At 35.8% G+C, this 16,122-nt stretch overlaps 1 protein-coding gene across 1 annotated transcript; it reads right to left on the bottom strand.

Moving 5' to 3' along the window:
* Positions 1-571: 571 nt before the first annotated feature.
* Positions 572-15,516, bottom strand: LOC576301 (sulfatase modifying factor 2). The gene is made up of 9 exons (XM_030987137.1): positions 15,310-15,516; positions 9,962-10,124; positions 7,717-7,831; positions 7,009-7,053; positions 5,951-6,101; positions 5,134-5,189; positions 4,461-4,545; positions 3,398-3,593; positions 572-2,902 (listed from the first exon to the last, which is right to left on the bottom strand). The coding sequence occupies exons 1-9, from the start codon at positions 15,410-15,412 to the stop codon at positions 2,671-2,673; spliced, it is 1,146 nt and encodes a 381-aa protein (XP_030842997.1). The 5' UTR covers positions 15,413-15,516; the 3' UTR covers positions 572-2,670.
* Positions 15,517-16,122: the final 606 nt, after the last annotated feature.

Here is a 16,122-nt window from a genome sequence, read left to right as displayed (position 1 = left end):
CTCCACATGATTTAAAGCCAAAGGTTATCAAAATTGGATCTCCCTTTAAATTTTAGCTGAATGTGGGTTCAAATTGATTCTCAATTCACCATATGGGAACATAAATGGTCTTAAATCACCAACATAATTACTTATTCTTATTTGATTGAATGATTTCTTGTGGAAGAATGCAAGCCGCGAATCAACTTTACTTAATAGAGAGTAAATAACTTTAAGTTCTCCACATGATTTAAAGCCAAAGGTTATCAAAATTGGATCTCCCTTTAAATTTTAGCTGAATGTGGGTTCAAATTGATTCTCAATTCACCATATGGGAACATAAATGGTCTTAAATCACCAACATAATTACTTATTCTTATTTGATTGAATGATTTCTTGTGGAAGAATGCAAGCCGCGAATCAACTTTATTACGCTACCATTTTCTCATGCATGAAATGGAAGACTAATTTGTTATCATGATTGGTACATGGTATGTATACACATTGTTACAATGTACTACTGCCTACAAACAATACTGAAGATTATCAAAAATATCCTCTATATCAGCCTTTGAAAATTGAACAAATCACATACTGTTGTACAGTTATATTTTATTGCCAGTTGTATGCTATAATACAAATTGTGATTCACTGAATGGAAATTCTGGACAAACATGATTGTGTCGTCAGCTTTTACAATATTGTCATTGAAGGTTCTTTCAAATATCCTAACAAACTGGCAATAGTTTTATTTGCAATGTGAAATGGTTCCTTGTTAACATGTACAATTTATACATAAAGATTCATTTCAGATACATGAACTTGCCTTTTTCTTGCCAAATTTAACGAAATGTATCGGTTATTCCCATGAGGAGTTAACAAACAGGTCCATTGAGTGAATACCCTTTGTACAATACTTCTATCAGTTGTAATAATAGAGCAGAACAGCTTGTTTTTCAGGATTACTACCAATCTTCACAATTATTGGAGGAAAAAATCCAAGAAAAAGGAGCAGTACATGTAGGTCTTAACTGGAGGGTCAAGACCCCTATGGGAATAATTTTGTATTTTCACAGGGTAATGACTGGTTCATACATGAAACTGATCCCATTTAAATTAACAGATAGTTGCCAACAAGGGGTAACAGTTTTAGCCAAGCATCGCATTTAGGGGTTACAGAACCACACACAAAAAGGTGGGAGTTATGAAATACAGGAATAGAGAGTAAATAACTTTAAATTCACTTGTAAGAAAAAGATACGTGTACCATCACCTTCATAGAAGTAACAATAAATACAGATATATTCTGTAAAGTCTATCCCGATGGTTGAAAACACACCTACATTGAATCAGGAGTATCAAAACTTTATCATACGATGTCCAACAAGATTCAGAAGGGTGTTAATTCAATTCATGGGATAATACAATATCAAATGTTCTTGTACAGAGCCGGCTGTTCTGCTACTTTTTTAAATCTGTTTAATATTTTACTGCTTAAATATAGTAATATCAAAGACCTATTGAGTAATGACACCCTTCTCATTCCATTATGATTTTTAATGAAATGACAAAATGTGCTAATACCCCTCTTGTTCTCAAATGACCTTACAAATTGTGCTTGAACGGGGAAAGAACATTTTCAAAATACAATGTATATGAATCCACCAGACAAATTCCTTATACCTTTGGTAAAATGCTATTAAAGGCACCAATAGAAAATAAACAATAAACTTTGACTATGGCATTTGCCACATGGATATAAAAGTAACAATAAACTATACATAATTAGTAAACTAACAACAACAAAAAATACTTCTGAAGTCCACCAAATTTATTAATTTCCCCAATGAGATCCAAGGAGAGGTTTACATGGAAGTGGAGGGATTTTCTCTTCCTGACAACACTTATTCTTTACCTCTTTGAGAAGAAGACATTAGTTGCTCTAAAAACAAATATTCATATACATCTATATTAAATAAAATCACATTAAACAATTTTGTGCAGCTTTTTCCCCCGGTGGAATTACCACTCAGTTGGGCATTTACATTATTTATTTATTTTCCGGATTCAATTAAATCATAATGAGTAAAACATGGAGAACTTGGGACTTGCTGCAAGAAACCGGCACAAGTCTCATTTTTTAGGACAGCCCATTAAAACATGTTACAGAAATAGCACCAGCTTTGCTAAACATTAGCTTTTAACAGTAACTGGGAGATCCTTTGTTAAACCTACGTAAATTCTGTCAATTAAGTAGTAAACAGGATAAAAACCAAACCCTGAAATACAGTACTGTAAACCTCTTCCTTGGATTGTATTGCTACAGATTTGAAATTGGTTAATAACTAAAACTGACAATAGGAAATGTTCATTAAAGCCCCACTGCACTACTAATAGATGCTTGCGCCCTCTATATAAAAAACAATACCTAAGCGGTGACCGTTTGTCCCCCATGGTCCCCTTTTTCTTATGTTGATTGAGAGCTGATTTAATGAGATAACCACCTGCCAGTGACCAGACAGGGAGGTCTAATCCCTCCTGGCCAAACTAGTGCAGAAAGGCTTTAAAGATCATTTCAGTTCAGAAGGAAACCCTAAAATACAGCACTGTAAACCTCTTCCTTGGATTGTACATGTATTGCTACCGAATTGAAATTGGTTAATAACTAAAACTAATAACAGGAAATTTTCATTAAAGTTCATTTCGATTCTTCTTCTTTTTTCCCTTCCCGTTTAAATCTGCTGGGTTCGGTCGCACAAATTTGGCACCCTCTGGAAGCTCCGTCACTGTAGGTTCTTCTTTTGCAACATTATCTGCGTTCTTCTTCTTTCCCTTTGGTTTCTTTTCGCTGGTACCAGTAGGTAACGAGACAGCACATCGGAATCCTAAATTGTCGGAGCCAGCGTCTGCTTCGTTACCCATTCTGAAAAAAGAACATTTTGAGAAAGGGAAAAAATGGAAACGGTTCTAATCTTACTCCTGATCTCATTACAATTTTTTTTTATTACTAGTAGAATGTTAAAAGTGGTGGTGTTTATTTTACTAGACTGCTAAGAAAGCATAAATGCTTGTTAGTAAGCAACCAGACGGCCGACAGATTTAGGTCCTCTCCGAGAGACCTGGTAATGAGGATTAATCCTTACCAAAGGGCACTAGCGCATTGACTTGGTTTCAAACCTGGGTTGCTGGATTACGAGACCACTGCTCTACCAACTGAGCTATCGTGCCTCCTCCTCTGTTAAGAGAGTATTCACTATATTCACTATGTAGCACCTCTATCGTTATAGGAGTGATTATTTCAAAATGTACAAAGTGGATCCTCATGTTTCGAAGATCTGGGGATATTTGGGGTCATTTGGGACATGTGCTATTAAACTATGAACTGGTCTATTGAGAGGAAAAAAATAATAATGCCAACCTTGTTGTGACTCTAGTAGCATGGTTGAATTTTCCATCTTTGGAGTCGATGTATGAGCCACCCCTCAAGACAAAGCGCACCTGGGAGGGGTTCTCCTCTTCTCCGGCAGGGGAGGGGGCGTCATCTTTGGCACTGGGCGTGGCACTGAATTTGGTCGACGTCCACTCCCAGACGTTGCCGATCATGTCATACAGATCTACCAAAGCATTGAGAGGTTATTGAATAAATCAGAAAAAGAATCAGAATTCAGAATTTATAAAGCACCATACACAGAGTGATTACATGTTGTATGTGTATCATAGAAGAGACGTCCAAATTGTGAAATAAACAACTGACATTTTCTAACATTAAAAATATACATATACATGTACATGTATAGGACTGGTGTATACTATGAATATTACTTTTGTTAGTATTCACCCCTCATTTATTACGGATAATTCAAACTTGTTGGACAAAATGTACTGGTGACAAAATTAAAGGCAGAATACCTTTCTAATTGTAATGCAAGTTGTATGTGACATACACACACAAAAAACCTCACTTGTACAGAGATACTGGTTTTGAGCATCAAATTTTGTGCCTTCTGAGAGGTCTGTCACAACCCCTGTAAGTTGGGGCTTTGATCGATTGGAAGATCGGAGCGACACCGTCGATCCGATGATTGGTTACAGGCCTAACTCTGGTGAATATCAAGTCATTAACTCTTTATTTGCCATATACACAATCACCCTGTGTCACATTGTATTTATCATGGGATGGATATAGCAAAAGCTTGAAGACTTTTTATTTCCAGTGCAAGATTAATCTATACAATTGTTAAAACAGCTGTCATGGAGCTAATCCAGACCATAAAAGGATTATGTTCAAAGCCATTATGTTGCACAAAGTAATCCTCCCGTCAATTGTTGCGTATTGTTTTGTGCAAAAATGCACATGTGCCAAAAAAGCAACTGTGCAGAGAACAAAGAAAGCAACATGCCACTCTTCATTATAAAATCAACACTATTTTGACTAGAATTGAAAGCTAACACAGTGTAGAATAGAAAGAAAATAAACTCACCATAATCATTTTGAGGTGGGAATGCATCAACAGGACTTACGCCATGATACCCATCAGCCTTGGTATTCTTTTCGGGAAATTTGCCCTATTCAGCAAAAAAAAAAAGAGAAAAAAAAGAGAGAAGATTAAAGACAATAGAACAAGTATTGACATACACATATTACACAACTAGATGGGTCATGCCATAGGGTTGGGGCAAGTTTTGTGACATACTAGAAGTGAGAAACTATGTCTCCTATCAACTATAACAATGTTTACTCCAATTAATAGCGTAGCCAATTCATTTTATAACTACTCCAGCTTCATGGTGTCTCAAATATAGACCTAAATGTAATGTTAAAGAAATGTGATATCCACAAAATAAGAAACAAATATTAAGCAAATATTCTGCTACTACATATGTGTATATTCACTGGCAGGGCACCACTACATTTATTCATTGCATTAACATCTTCAAAAGATGATTCCATCTTCCATGAGTTGCAGAAGATCTCATACTAACTAATTTTCTTTTGGGGGGTTTCGTTGGGGGGGGGGGGTAAATTTGTTTAAAGATATTTAACTCTCTTATCTGTTTCAATAGTAAACATCTCCAGCTCAACCAAGTTAGAAGAATTTCTAGATCACCAGTTTACTAAAGATTTTGAAGAAAAAAGAAGAAAGTGTGTATCACCTGCCAAATATTCATCCTATTCTTTTCAAATTTCTTTCCCCAAGGATACTCTTTGCCTGTAAAGTAAACAGAATATGAGAGGGAAAGAGAAAGAGAGAGAGAGAGAGAGAGAGAGGGGGTGGGGGAGAAAAACAAAGGAGAGAATTCAAATTTATACTTCAAAGAAAGAAGAATATACAAAGATAGTTAAAGAAAAATATTGTTATTAAACTTCTATCAAATTTGGTATACAAAATATCTCAAATAACATTAGATGATCTTAGTACAAGTCATAACATTTTCAAATATTAGGGCCACTGGATATCGAATTGATAAGATCTCTTCCATGTTATACATGTAGGGCATTAAGAAATCAGATTATATAACTCCAAATCATACCCGACTAGAATAGATTTGGGCCTAGTACAGAGCCTTGTGGGACACCACATGTTACAGGTATTAAGGGAAGATTACTCTACCCCCCTCTCCCCCCCCCCCCCCCACCCTAGACCCCTTCTACATGGAACTGCAAACTCTCATTCTGTTTCTGTGGGTAATGTTCTAGTATCAATGTGACTCTGATCACACTTGGTGCAGAATAGAAGTGGACCTAGTAGACAGCCCTCTGGGACCACATGTTACACATATTGAGGGAAGATGCCTATAAAAGCCCCCATACTCTCACCTTCCAGACCCCCTCTAGATGTAAGCTCCCACTCTGCTTCTTCGGGTAACCTTCATCCATGCCATCATACATGTTGCTGAACAAAAGTGGGCCTAGTAGAGAGCCTTGTGGAACACCACTCATTACCCCTTTATTACATTCCAATACACTCACCTTCTAGACTCCCTCTAGCTGCAAACTCCCATTCTGGTTCTGTTGGTAACCTCCATCCATGCCACTGACAGAATGCTCTAGCATCGACATTGCTGATGTGAACGGCTGGGTAGTTCAATCGATTCTCGATGCCACTTCCTTTACCTTCTGGCTAAAAACAAATTAAAGGCCTTGTATTTTACTCACAAGTATTGCAACAATAAGTATTGATAAATAAATATAATACACGACAAAGACAAATTCTGAAGAAGAAAAACAAATTGACGCAAATCATACAGAATTGATGGGGTTTGAAATTTTAAAATGCCAAGAGCACCTTGGTATTGCAGTGATCTTATTACATACTATACGTCTCTTAGTGCAATTCAGAAATAAATAAAAAAAATAAAATGGAGCAACTTAGAATAAATGTTTTTTAAATCTATTGACAAAATTCAGAGAAAGTGGTGCATAGATTATAGACTTACATGTAGAGGAATTAAGGATACTGGATATAGAAATTAAAAGTGAAAATGTAAAATTTGAGGTCAACATTATGTTGTATGATCTCAGTACATCAAAGCAGTTAATAAAATCTAAAGACAAAGTTCTACATATTTGTTCTGACTGTGAATATTTGAAATTATGCTTTCTAGCCAATATAACAGACTTTCTTATAATTACTTTTTCAAAATTTTAAGTCACACTATCATCACTATGAATATAACTGACAAAGAAAGCGGACAAAATATACAGTTCCTCGGGTAGACAAAGGAACATCCCTTCACTGCTATTATGTAAAACATGTGTAGAACAGGTATCACATGCATATTCCCTTTTTACATAATAGCAGTGAAGGGATGTTCCTTTGTCTATCTGAGGAACTGTATATTTTGTCCGCTTTCTTTGTCGTCATGTTCATAGTGCATGGCCTTTGTAATTTTCTTTACATTTTATTTTCCATTTTATTGGCTTATCTGTATCTGTAAGAAATATCATGTTGTATTATTTGACTTTGCATGTTTTTTTTAAAGTAGTGAATAATTCAATTCAATTCAATATTCCCAATCATTTCTTACCTGTCTCCAATAAGCATTCTGAACTGGAATCCACCAGGGTGCACCCTAAAGCAAACAGAAATTTCATTTTATAATGACTGGTATATTTTCTTTTCTTTTCAACAGATCGCCTACATGATTTGTTGAAGCTCCATTTTAGATAAACCCCTGTATACCAGAATGATAACTTATTAAATGTGTTACAGTGAGCTGATAGTGACCCATTCTTTCAATCAATCATGATTTCTCATTGCAGCTTTACAAAAAATGTACAAAGTTGCTGCCAAATTGTATCATACAGTATATATCTGCATCATGTATCTGCATGCATTCAACTGCAATGGTGTTAAAATGCAAATGCACTCTGAAATTAAAAAAAGAAAAAATTAACTATATGACATACTTCCACCTTCCCTCCCATAAATAAAACTGTGAAAGATTTAAATATATGTATACCGGTACCTATAACAAACTGAAACCGTGAGAAAAGGAAAGAAAATGCGATGTTCAGCAAACACAATTAGAAATCTAATGTAATATCTTCACAGGTGTGGTCACACATGCACGTGTATTGTTATGATTCGTATCAAATAGGCATGGTATCTGTTCATATCCAGCTACAAGTACGGTATATGTGTGCAATATAAAGTGTATGAGATCTGTAAAGAAGCCAAATATAGACCAATATTCTATTCTTAAATCTTAATAAAAATAGGCTTCTTCACTTACAGGTAATCTCTGCTCAATAGTGTTCTTGATGGCCTCTGGAACGAACGCATCAAATGCAAAGCTCCAGGCATATTTCTCTGCGTCTGTCTTGTATTTCTTTGCTCTCACAAACTTCCTAGAAGAATGAAACAGATCAAAATCGCTAATACACGTAATTGGAATATATTCATTCATGTGCAGTCATCTGAAATTCGTTTGCCGAGACCTTCTTTTGTGTTTGAAATACCTCTACATGTATTGTACTACTCTGTAGAGAGTTCTTTGGTGAGTTCTGCAGTAATGCAAATAAAAAAGGGTACATATTGTTTTCTTCTTTTTTAAATACACCATCCCATAAAAAATGTGGAAACCAGGTCTCCAGGGCAGCAGAAGAATGTTAATTGTAAAAATAAGAGGATAGAATTCAATACCCTTCTGTTCACCACACAATTTTTTTCACCGACACTGTTCATACGATGCATGTTCTATGGCTGGCTCATGAAATACAAAACCAGACAAACAATTGTTTAAAGATAAACTTGAGTTCTGGTAAAAAAAAGAAAATGAATTCTCACAGAATCTAACGAAACTTACACTGAATGTTCAAGATTACAAATAAATGTCATGTGCCAAACAATTTTAGAAGAAAATGTATACTGGCTGAGTAATGAGCATAGAAAGAAAAGGAAATCAGGGTAGTACTAGCCCCGACACCATGTGTGTTGTCCCATATACATCTTTCTGTGTAAGTGATTGTTACTTTACCAAGACTCTGCCAAATTTATGATGATTTTGATGACTCCAGAACCTTACATTACACACCATTACTTACATGCTACATGATCAACTTTTCTGATCCATTCCACACCTTTTCTTTCACAATGCAATCGAATTACCAGAACTCAAGTTTATCTTTAACTAACATGTTAAACATGCACCTAACATAATTACATGTACCGATATCTAAAATTATATGCCTACTATTAATATAATTTGATTTGGTTACCACACATAATACATTTCTCAATTCCTGTATCTACAGTACAAATATTTAATTAATTAGAGTGAGTATTGTTTGCATAAAATAACCGAGATGGAAAACTCTCCTATAATGGTAACAGCTTGTCGAATCAGTATCATTCAATCAAGCTTTAATAGGAAGATCCATAATATAGCAGTATACTACATCATGTATATGATACATGCTGACTGGTTGTTAGGTGACATAGGTTGCATTGGCATACATAGAACAAATTATTTCAAAAACATTATCAATTTTGAGCTTCACTGTAAAAATCTGGTTTATATTCAATATGAATTTAATGTAATGCCTCAAAGTTTGCTATAAAACAAAATGAAAGAACACATGCTTTTTATTTCACCTCTCTTTTTTCTGCTTCAAAGTTCAAATCAGCAAATGTACAGATTAAAAACTTTTCAAATTTACTGGTACTGTCTAAACTAAGAAAATGAATGATAAGCCTTTTGAAGGATTGCATACAGAGTGATGTATCAAAATGGTACCTGCATTAATATTTTTTGTATCAGCACTGAAATATGGATTGATAAAGATTTCTTTTCTGGTAATCAAGGAACAAAATTACCAGGATATTATCAAAGAAGGATCATATTTCAATTTCAGCAGATGTATCATACACTGTAGACAGTACATGTCATTTTAATATTATTTGTATTTCAGAAGGAAGAGAGATTGATGACTTTTATTTTTAAAATGAGACACGTGGGGAGGGGGGGGGGGAGAATATCAAAAGAACATAAAAGCTTCTTTAATGCGTTATTCTTTCTGTTAGTACCTACTTTTGTCTTTTCTTTTTTTAGAGGGCCAGACCTTCATACAAAAAAAATCTGATACTCAATTGATAATAGACAAATTAAAACAAATGTTACGCAACTTGTGACCTCTAAGGTCAAATCACTAATGATATGGAGAACCTTCAACTGGCAATACATTCACAGTAGTGTATATGATGTCATAGTTGGACTATGTTCCCAGCCATACTGTACTAAAAGGAATTCAGAAATAATGGAAGGGGCATTTCATACGTTGTAAAAAAAAACATGTAAGTGTCCCCTTTTATTGGAGGAATATCTTTTAAATCATAAAAGATTAAAAAAAAGCGATGATGAAAAGAGATCTAAAACTATCCCTAATTTGCTTCACTGATTTTTCTACTTTTACACAGATTATTTAATGAGAAATTTTATACAAAGAAATCAACAAAGACATGATAATGACAATCTTTACCTAAATGATGCTGCAGTAATAGGATACTTGTTGATTTTAAAAGGTTTCACAGTGACTTTTCTCTGGACACTCTCTCCATCCTTGCCATCTGATTTCGATGACCCCATCATGAACTTTCCTCCAGGTAACGCAACCATCTCTTCATACTTATCAAACACAGGATCTAGAGAGAAAAGGAGTCACATGAAATAGGATAAATGCTTACAGTCAAACCTGTCTATAGCGACGGTCCAAGGGAAACACAAAAAGTGGCCTTTGTAGACAGGTTCCTTTAGTACATGTTTCAATGAGAAACCATTTTCAAGGGAAACACCAAATGTGGTCTTTATAGACAGGTGGTCACTAAAGCAGGTTTGACTACATGCCTTTTCCTTCAAATGTTTATCTAACCTATCTTAATGAGTCTTAATGAGTTATAATGATATTAATAATAATTAAATAATTTACATAATTACTAATTACATGTAGTACCTTTTCCCGAGGATAGAAGGTGCTATCCCTTAGTCTAAGAATAAATTAAACAAATTAAGAAGATTTCAAATTCTGTCCATTTCTCTCAAGCTGATCGTCACTTAAAAGCAACCGATATGTAATTTTATAGTGCCTTTTTGGAAACCCTAAGATTAATTCTACATCTTACCTAGATCATAACTGACTAATTTGTTTATTTTGTCACTTAGAAATAATATCAATATTGCTTAATTATTGTTAAGCATTTTATTCCATTATGTAACTTTCCTTCCCATTAATAATCATATCAAATGTTTCTAATGTAAGCACCAGGTTATTGATTTGAAAGTTTTTATATTTATGTGATGAACGTAAAGCCATGGTAATGACATAGGGCAATTCCACGGTAACGGAAGGACACTCAGACAAGATTTTTGAACTTCAGGTTCATACTAAAAGAACTGTTTTATTAGTATAAGATGTGAAACAGTACAGATATAATACCTATATAAGTGCCTTTAATTTTCACACAAAAAATTGTCATTATAGTTAAGTAGTTTAAGAATGTGCATATTAATTATCTCGGTAACGGAAGGACATAAAAATGGACATGGTTTTTCCAGTTAATTAGTGTTTATCCAAACTTTGTGAAGGTGATGAAGCTTCCCAATTGACTGAAACACATTTTGTTCCCCATACTTTATTACATACTAATAAAACAGTTCTTTTAGTATGAACCTGAAGTTCAAAAATCTTGTCTGAGTGTCCTTCCGTTACCGTGGAATTGCCCCATAATAATGTAATGAAAGTAATCAAGGATATACATGTAATAGTAATTGCTCCAACTATTGTTATCCTGATATATATTTATTTATTTTCTCATATTGTGAATGTTTATTCTGTTCTTTACTCTTAATTTTCCAGGATGCAGACTGTGGGGGGTGACATGCTTTCGAGTAATAGCAATTTAAATTGCTTTTGTCACCCCTGGCCAGCAGATTGTATCCTTCTCTCTATCTCCTCTCCACTTTCCTAAAGCTGTTTGAATGTATTATGAAATGTCTATGTATTATCTGATTGTTATACTCTTTGTATGTTTTCCGATTGGTCAAATAAATAATAATAATAATAATAATAATAATTATAGAGCTTTGTTTTAAAATGTTTTTTTTAAATCAAGTAAACTACGATTTGTTAAAAATGCAGACAGTTTGTTAAAGATGCGGACAGTTTGTTAAAGATGCGGGCAGTTTGTTCCATAGGTACAGGGGTGTATGGGGCTACGAATTGAAAAGATTTGAAGCCAGGCTATTATTGGGAATTTGGGATACCAATTCATCTTTAGATTTGGAGGGTTTGTTATTTGTTTCAAGGGAAAGCCAAATCTGATATCAAGTTGGTTTTAAAAGATGCAGAGAAACAGATCAGTGACAACTTTAGCAAACCCCTATAAAAAGAGGGGGGAAAAGAAGAAAGTTACAAGTTTGGTATGTGAAAATGGGTTCCAGACATGTTAAATAAGTAAAATACATTGTCTGCTCGAAGCCAGAAAGGTGTTAACTACATGTAGCTCTGTGTTACATGATAGGAGCTAATGCCTTTCTGGGTTCAAACAGACAACACGTACATACAAGTCCCATTTATACATACAATGTACATACATGTACATATTAAGAATAAGGTAGCACAACAAAAATCACTGAAGCAGAAAAAGTCCCACTTTCTAAGCTACTTGTTACTTTTTTTCTTCCCAGCCCAGTTACTGGAATTAAGCCATAGGGTATTCTAAAGAATAAGGTAGCACAACCAAAATCACTGAAGTAGAAACAGTCCCTTTTTCTAATACCCCATTCACAGTGGTTTTGAAATTTGTAGCGGCGTTGTAGCGGAGCGGCGACACCGCCATAACACCGCTACAAATGCATTCACAGTAGAAAAGTTATCCCGCTGCAGCAGCGGGATAAATATCATGTACCCATTCACGCTGCAGCGGGTGATTTTTATTACCTCCGTAACAAACACGTGTATGCATGGCTCATGACCCGCGAGTGACCCCGATATGACCGGAAATACTTCAGCGCGGGGTTTTATCATATTACTTTTTAAAAAAACTAGCATTTTTATTGCTTCCAGTCAGAATATTTTAATTTTTTGAAGTGTGAAATATTTTTATTTGGATAATTATAATATCTACATAATAATAAAATCAATTTGAATCCACTGGTTACTTTATTTCTATTTCACTTTATGTTCCCCATTGCTGGAGAAAAGAGGTCAGTGATAGGTAAGTAAACAAATCACACGTGTTTGTCGCGGTGTTATAGCGGAGAGCCTTCACACTGAGTAAACACCGCGACAGCAGCGGGACTGTCCCGCTGCTGTAGCTAGGCGAACCTAGCGATAGTTTGTCGCGGCGTTATCGCGAGGCGGTGTTATCCCGCGATAGTTTATAACGGGTCCGAGCCTTCACACTGAAGACAACACCGCGACAGCAGCGGGACAGTCCCGCTGCTGTCGCGGTGTTTGAGGCCACTGTGAATGGGGTATAAGTTACATATAGGGAATTAAGGAAAGGGGTATTCTAAAGAATAAGATAGCACAACCAAAATCACTGAAGTAGAAACAGTCCCTTTTTCTAAGTTACTTATAAACAATTTTTTTTTCCAGGAATTCCAGCCCAGGTACCGGTAAGGGGATTAGGGAAAGGGGGTATTCTAAATTTCTTTTGTCCAAGACTGCAGTGAGACGTGGCACAAGAATGCAGTGAGACATGGCACATGGCTTGCAGTGTCAGCATTCAAATTGGAGCAGGCGTGGACTATACTGGTCAAGTATGCATACAAATCTCTACTATGAAGTAGGATGATTTACACATTTCCTGGATAATGTGGACATATGGAGATACAAGTGTTATATTGTTCATATCAATTATACATCTTGTAAAACAAACGTTAAAAGATGAATAATGTATAATACACTGCGATTCAAATAACAGTGTTACCTCTTAATTGGAAACAAAATCTAAATACCATTACTTTTGATTAATAGTACATATAGTTAGGCTGTTTCCAAATGATCACGTTTAATTATTTTTTCTATGAATTTCATTAATTGTTTAATCATTTTTTTTTTTATATATCTATTTATTTGCTGTTCTATGAAGTATAGTGTAGCATTATCAACAACAGACTATAGTATACCTCCATAAGAGTGCTAGAATAGATATTAGTGATGTGATACAACATTGAAATATATCAAATAAAATCATACATATTTTTTTCACGCAAATAAAGATCTCCTGGACTATATCTGCCCTCACGATGATCCCTCAGATAACTTCCCCCTAATAAAATTACTGGTACCCCTACATGTAGATGTAATTCAAGGGTATGGATCCCTGGGGGGGGGGGGTACTCATATTTGGTTTGGACGGGGGTGAGCTGCCCAAGCCTCGAGACCCCTACCAATTATTAGGGGTAATTTTTCTCCAAAAAAGACCTATTTTTCACAATTTTCGGGTGTTTTTTTTCGAGTGTTTTGAAAATTTTGGAAATTTTGAAAAAACTGACCCATGTGGGACCATGCAACGTTGAGAATTTTTTTGTGAAAAAGTGATCCATTACAGCGGCACACCCCAATATGTCTTATGTGAGTACCCCCACCCCATGGATGCATTCTTCAGAGAGTTATCCAGGGGTAAAATCATCCCAGATCATGTCCGATGAAAATGATTTTCCAGGATATGGGGGGGGGGGGGGGGGGAGGGAGGGAGGGAGATGATCTTCCAGGATGATGTTCCAGGGGTAATGTAGTCTTTTGAATATGAAATGGGGCATCATTTTTCAATGTAAACAATTAATCAACAAATGTAGTCTACACAAAACAAGGCATAACATATAGGTATGTTACAATGTGTGTGCTTTCGCCATGAAGGTTTCTGCCATGGGGCTGTTATGCACTATTGGAGACCAATTTGGATAGCCTACGTAAATGTGATCTTTTGATGGATGATTAGATTTTTGTTTCCTGATTTCTATCGGATGAGAAGAATGACATTGTTATCTTTCATTTCATACTAAACTTTTTATGATTTATGTTTTCAGCAGTTTGTTTTGCTGCACTGTTTCACAAGAGCCGTGTTTAGTGCCATTCTGTACCCTGATCCCACCTACAGGATTTGAAAAAAAGTATCTAGGATGATTGGTTAACATGTGAATTTGCTTTCGGTGAAATTTCAGCAAAATCTATCGATGAGAAATATGGTTTTTTGGACGAGGAATGTGAAAATGTCACTCAAAAATGATGGCCCGATTAGCGATTTTCGTGTATTTACATACATTTTGGGGCGATTTTATGTAATGAAATAAAATCTTTCGGTCACATTTGAGATGACAACTTTTGGTTTAAAAACAAAGGAAAACAAAGCAATTAAATACATGATTTCTGTGTGTTTAAAATTGGCATAACTTTCTTATTACTGGGGCTATTACGATGAATGAGGCATCAAATAAAAGGTCTTATCAAGCTCTGTCTAATGGCATAGATCTAAAGCAAGAGCTTGAATTCGGAGATTTAATTTTTTTGTAACATCCCTACATAACAATACAATAATCATGATAATAGAAAACAAATTTCATTTTCATTCAGACAACATGCAACCAATGCTACGGGAAAAACGCTAGGTTAGTCGCTAAGTTTTGGCAGGTTGAGCTAGCTGTCGGTCCAGTCCAGTCTGACCTAAGCCCTGGCTTGGGGCGCGAACGGAGCTCGTGTATGTTGTGAACGTGAGCGGAGTTCAGGCAAGGCAAGGCGAGGCGGATCCGAACCAATCGACAGCTAGCTCTGTCCTCTGCCGACGCGACGGGGCACTGGACACAAGAGATTCCGCTTGTACTTACCGGCTGGAACTTCGTCTTTAGATAAGGCATGAGACAGCGATATAAGCACCATAAAGGCAAGGCTCGAGTAAATGGTCAACATGGTAAATACTTCTATCTTCATTACTCGAACAGGGGCGTCTTGAAGAATAAGAAGAGTCTTCGCAAAAGTGGCTAATAATTCCGTGGCCCGCCGCGCCGTGAGACCTTCTTCAATGCAATTTCTTGACACGTAAGACGCGATATGCGAAAGATAACTTACTTTTGAAAGAACAAGATCTATGTTTACGTACACGTACACAGTATGCGTGCGTGACAAGTGCTCGATCAGTGCTCCGGGGCAAAATTTGTTTTCTCTTTATAATTACAAAACACAAAATTCAACTTTTTAAAAAAAAGCTTATAGAACAATAAATGGAGAAGGGTAACAATCGTTCTCTTGATGGATCGCTCTAACCACCATGGTACTGGTGGGCAGTGGCGGATCCCAGGGGGGGGGGGGGGGGGGGGGGGGAAAAAAATCGGTCTGTGTTCAAATTGAAAGATACTTCAAAGAAAATGATATAATTTATGAATTTCAATCTGGTTTTCGACATGATTATTCGACTGAAACATGTCTAATTCATTTGACTGATTATTTGAGGAGAGAAACTTCCCAAGGGCGCTTTGTTGGTATGGTGCTCCTTGATCTGCAAAAAGCTTTTGATACAGTTAATCATTGCGTCTTATTGAAGAAGTTACAACTAATGGGTTTTGATATAGGGAAGTTTAGATTGGTTTAGATCCTACTTATCCAATCGGCACCAAGTAGTGGCCATTCATGATATTCGTTCC

This window comes from Strongylocentrotus purpuratus, unplaced genomic scaffold (genome assembly GCF_000002235.5).
Source record: "Strongylocentrotus purpuratus isolate Spur 01 unplaced genomic scaffold, Spur_5.0 spur5_scaffold_16, whole genome shotgun sequence".
Taxonomy (NCBI): Eukaryota; Metazoa; Echinodermata; class Echinoidea; order Camarodonta; family Strongylocentrotidae; genus Strongylocentrotus; species Strongylocentrotus purpuratus.
This window is presented reverse-complemented; position numbering and strand designations above follow the sequence as displayed.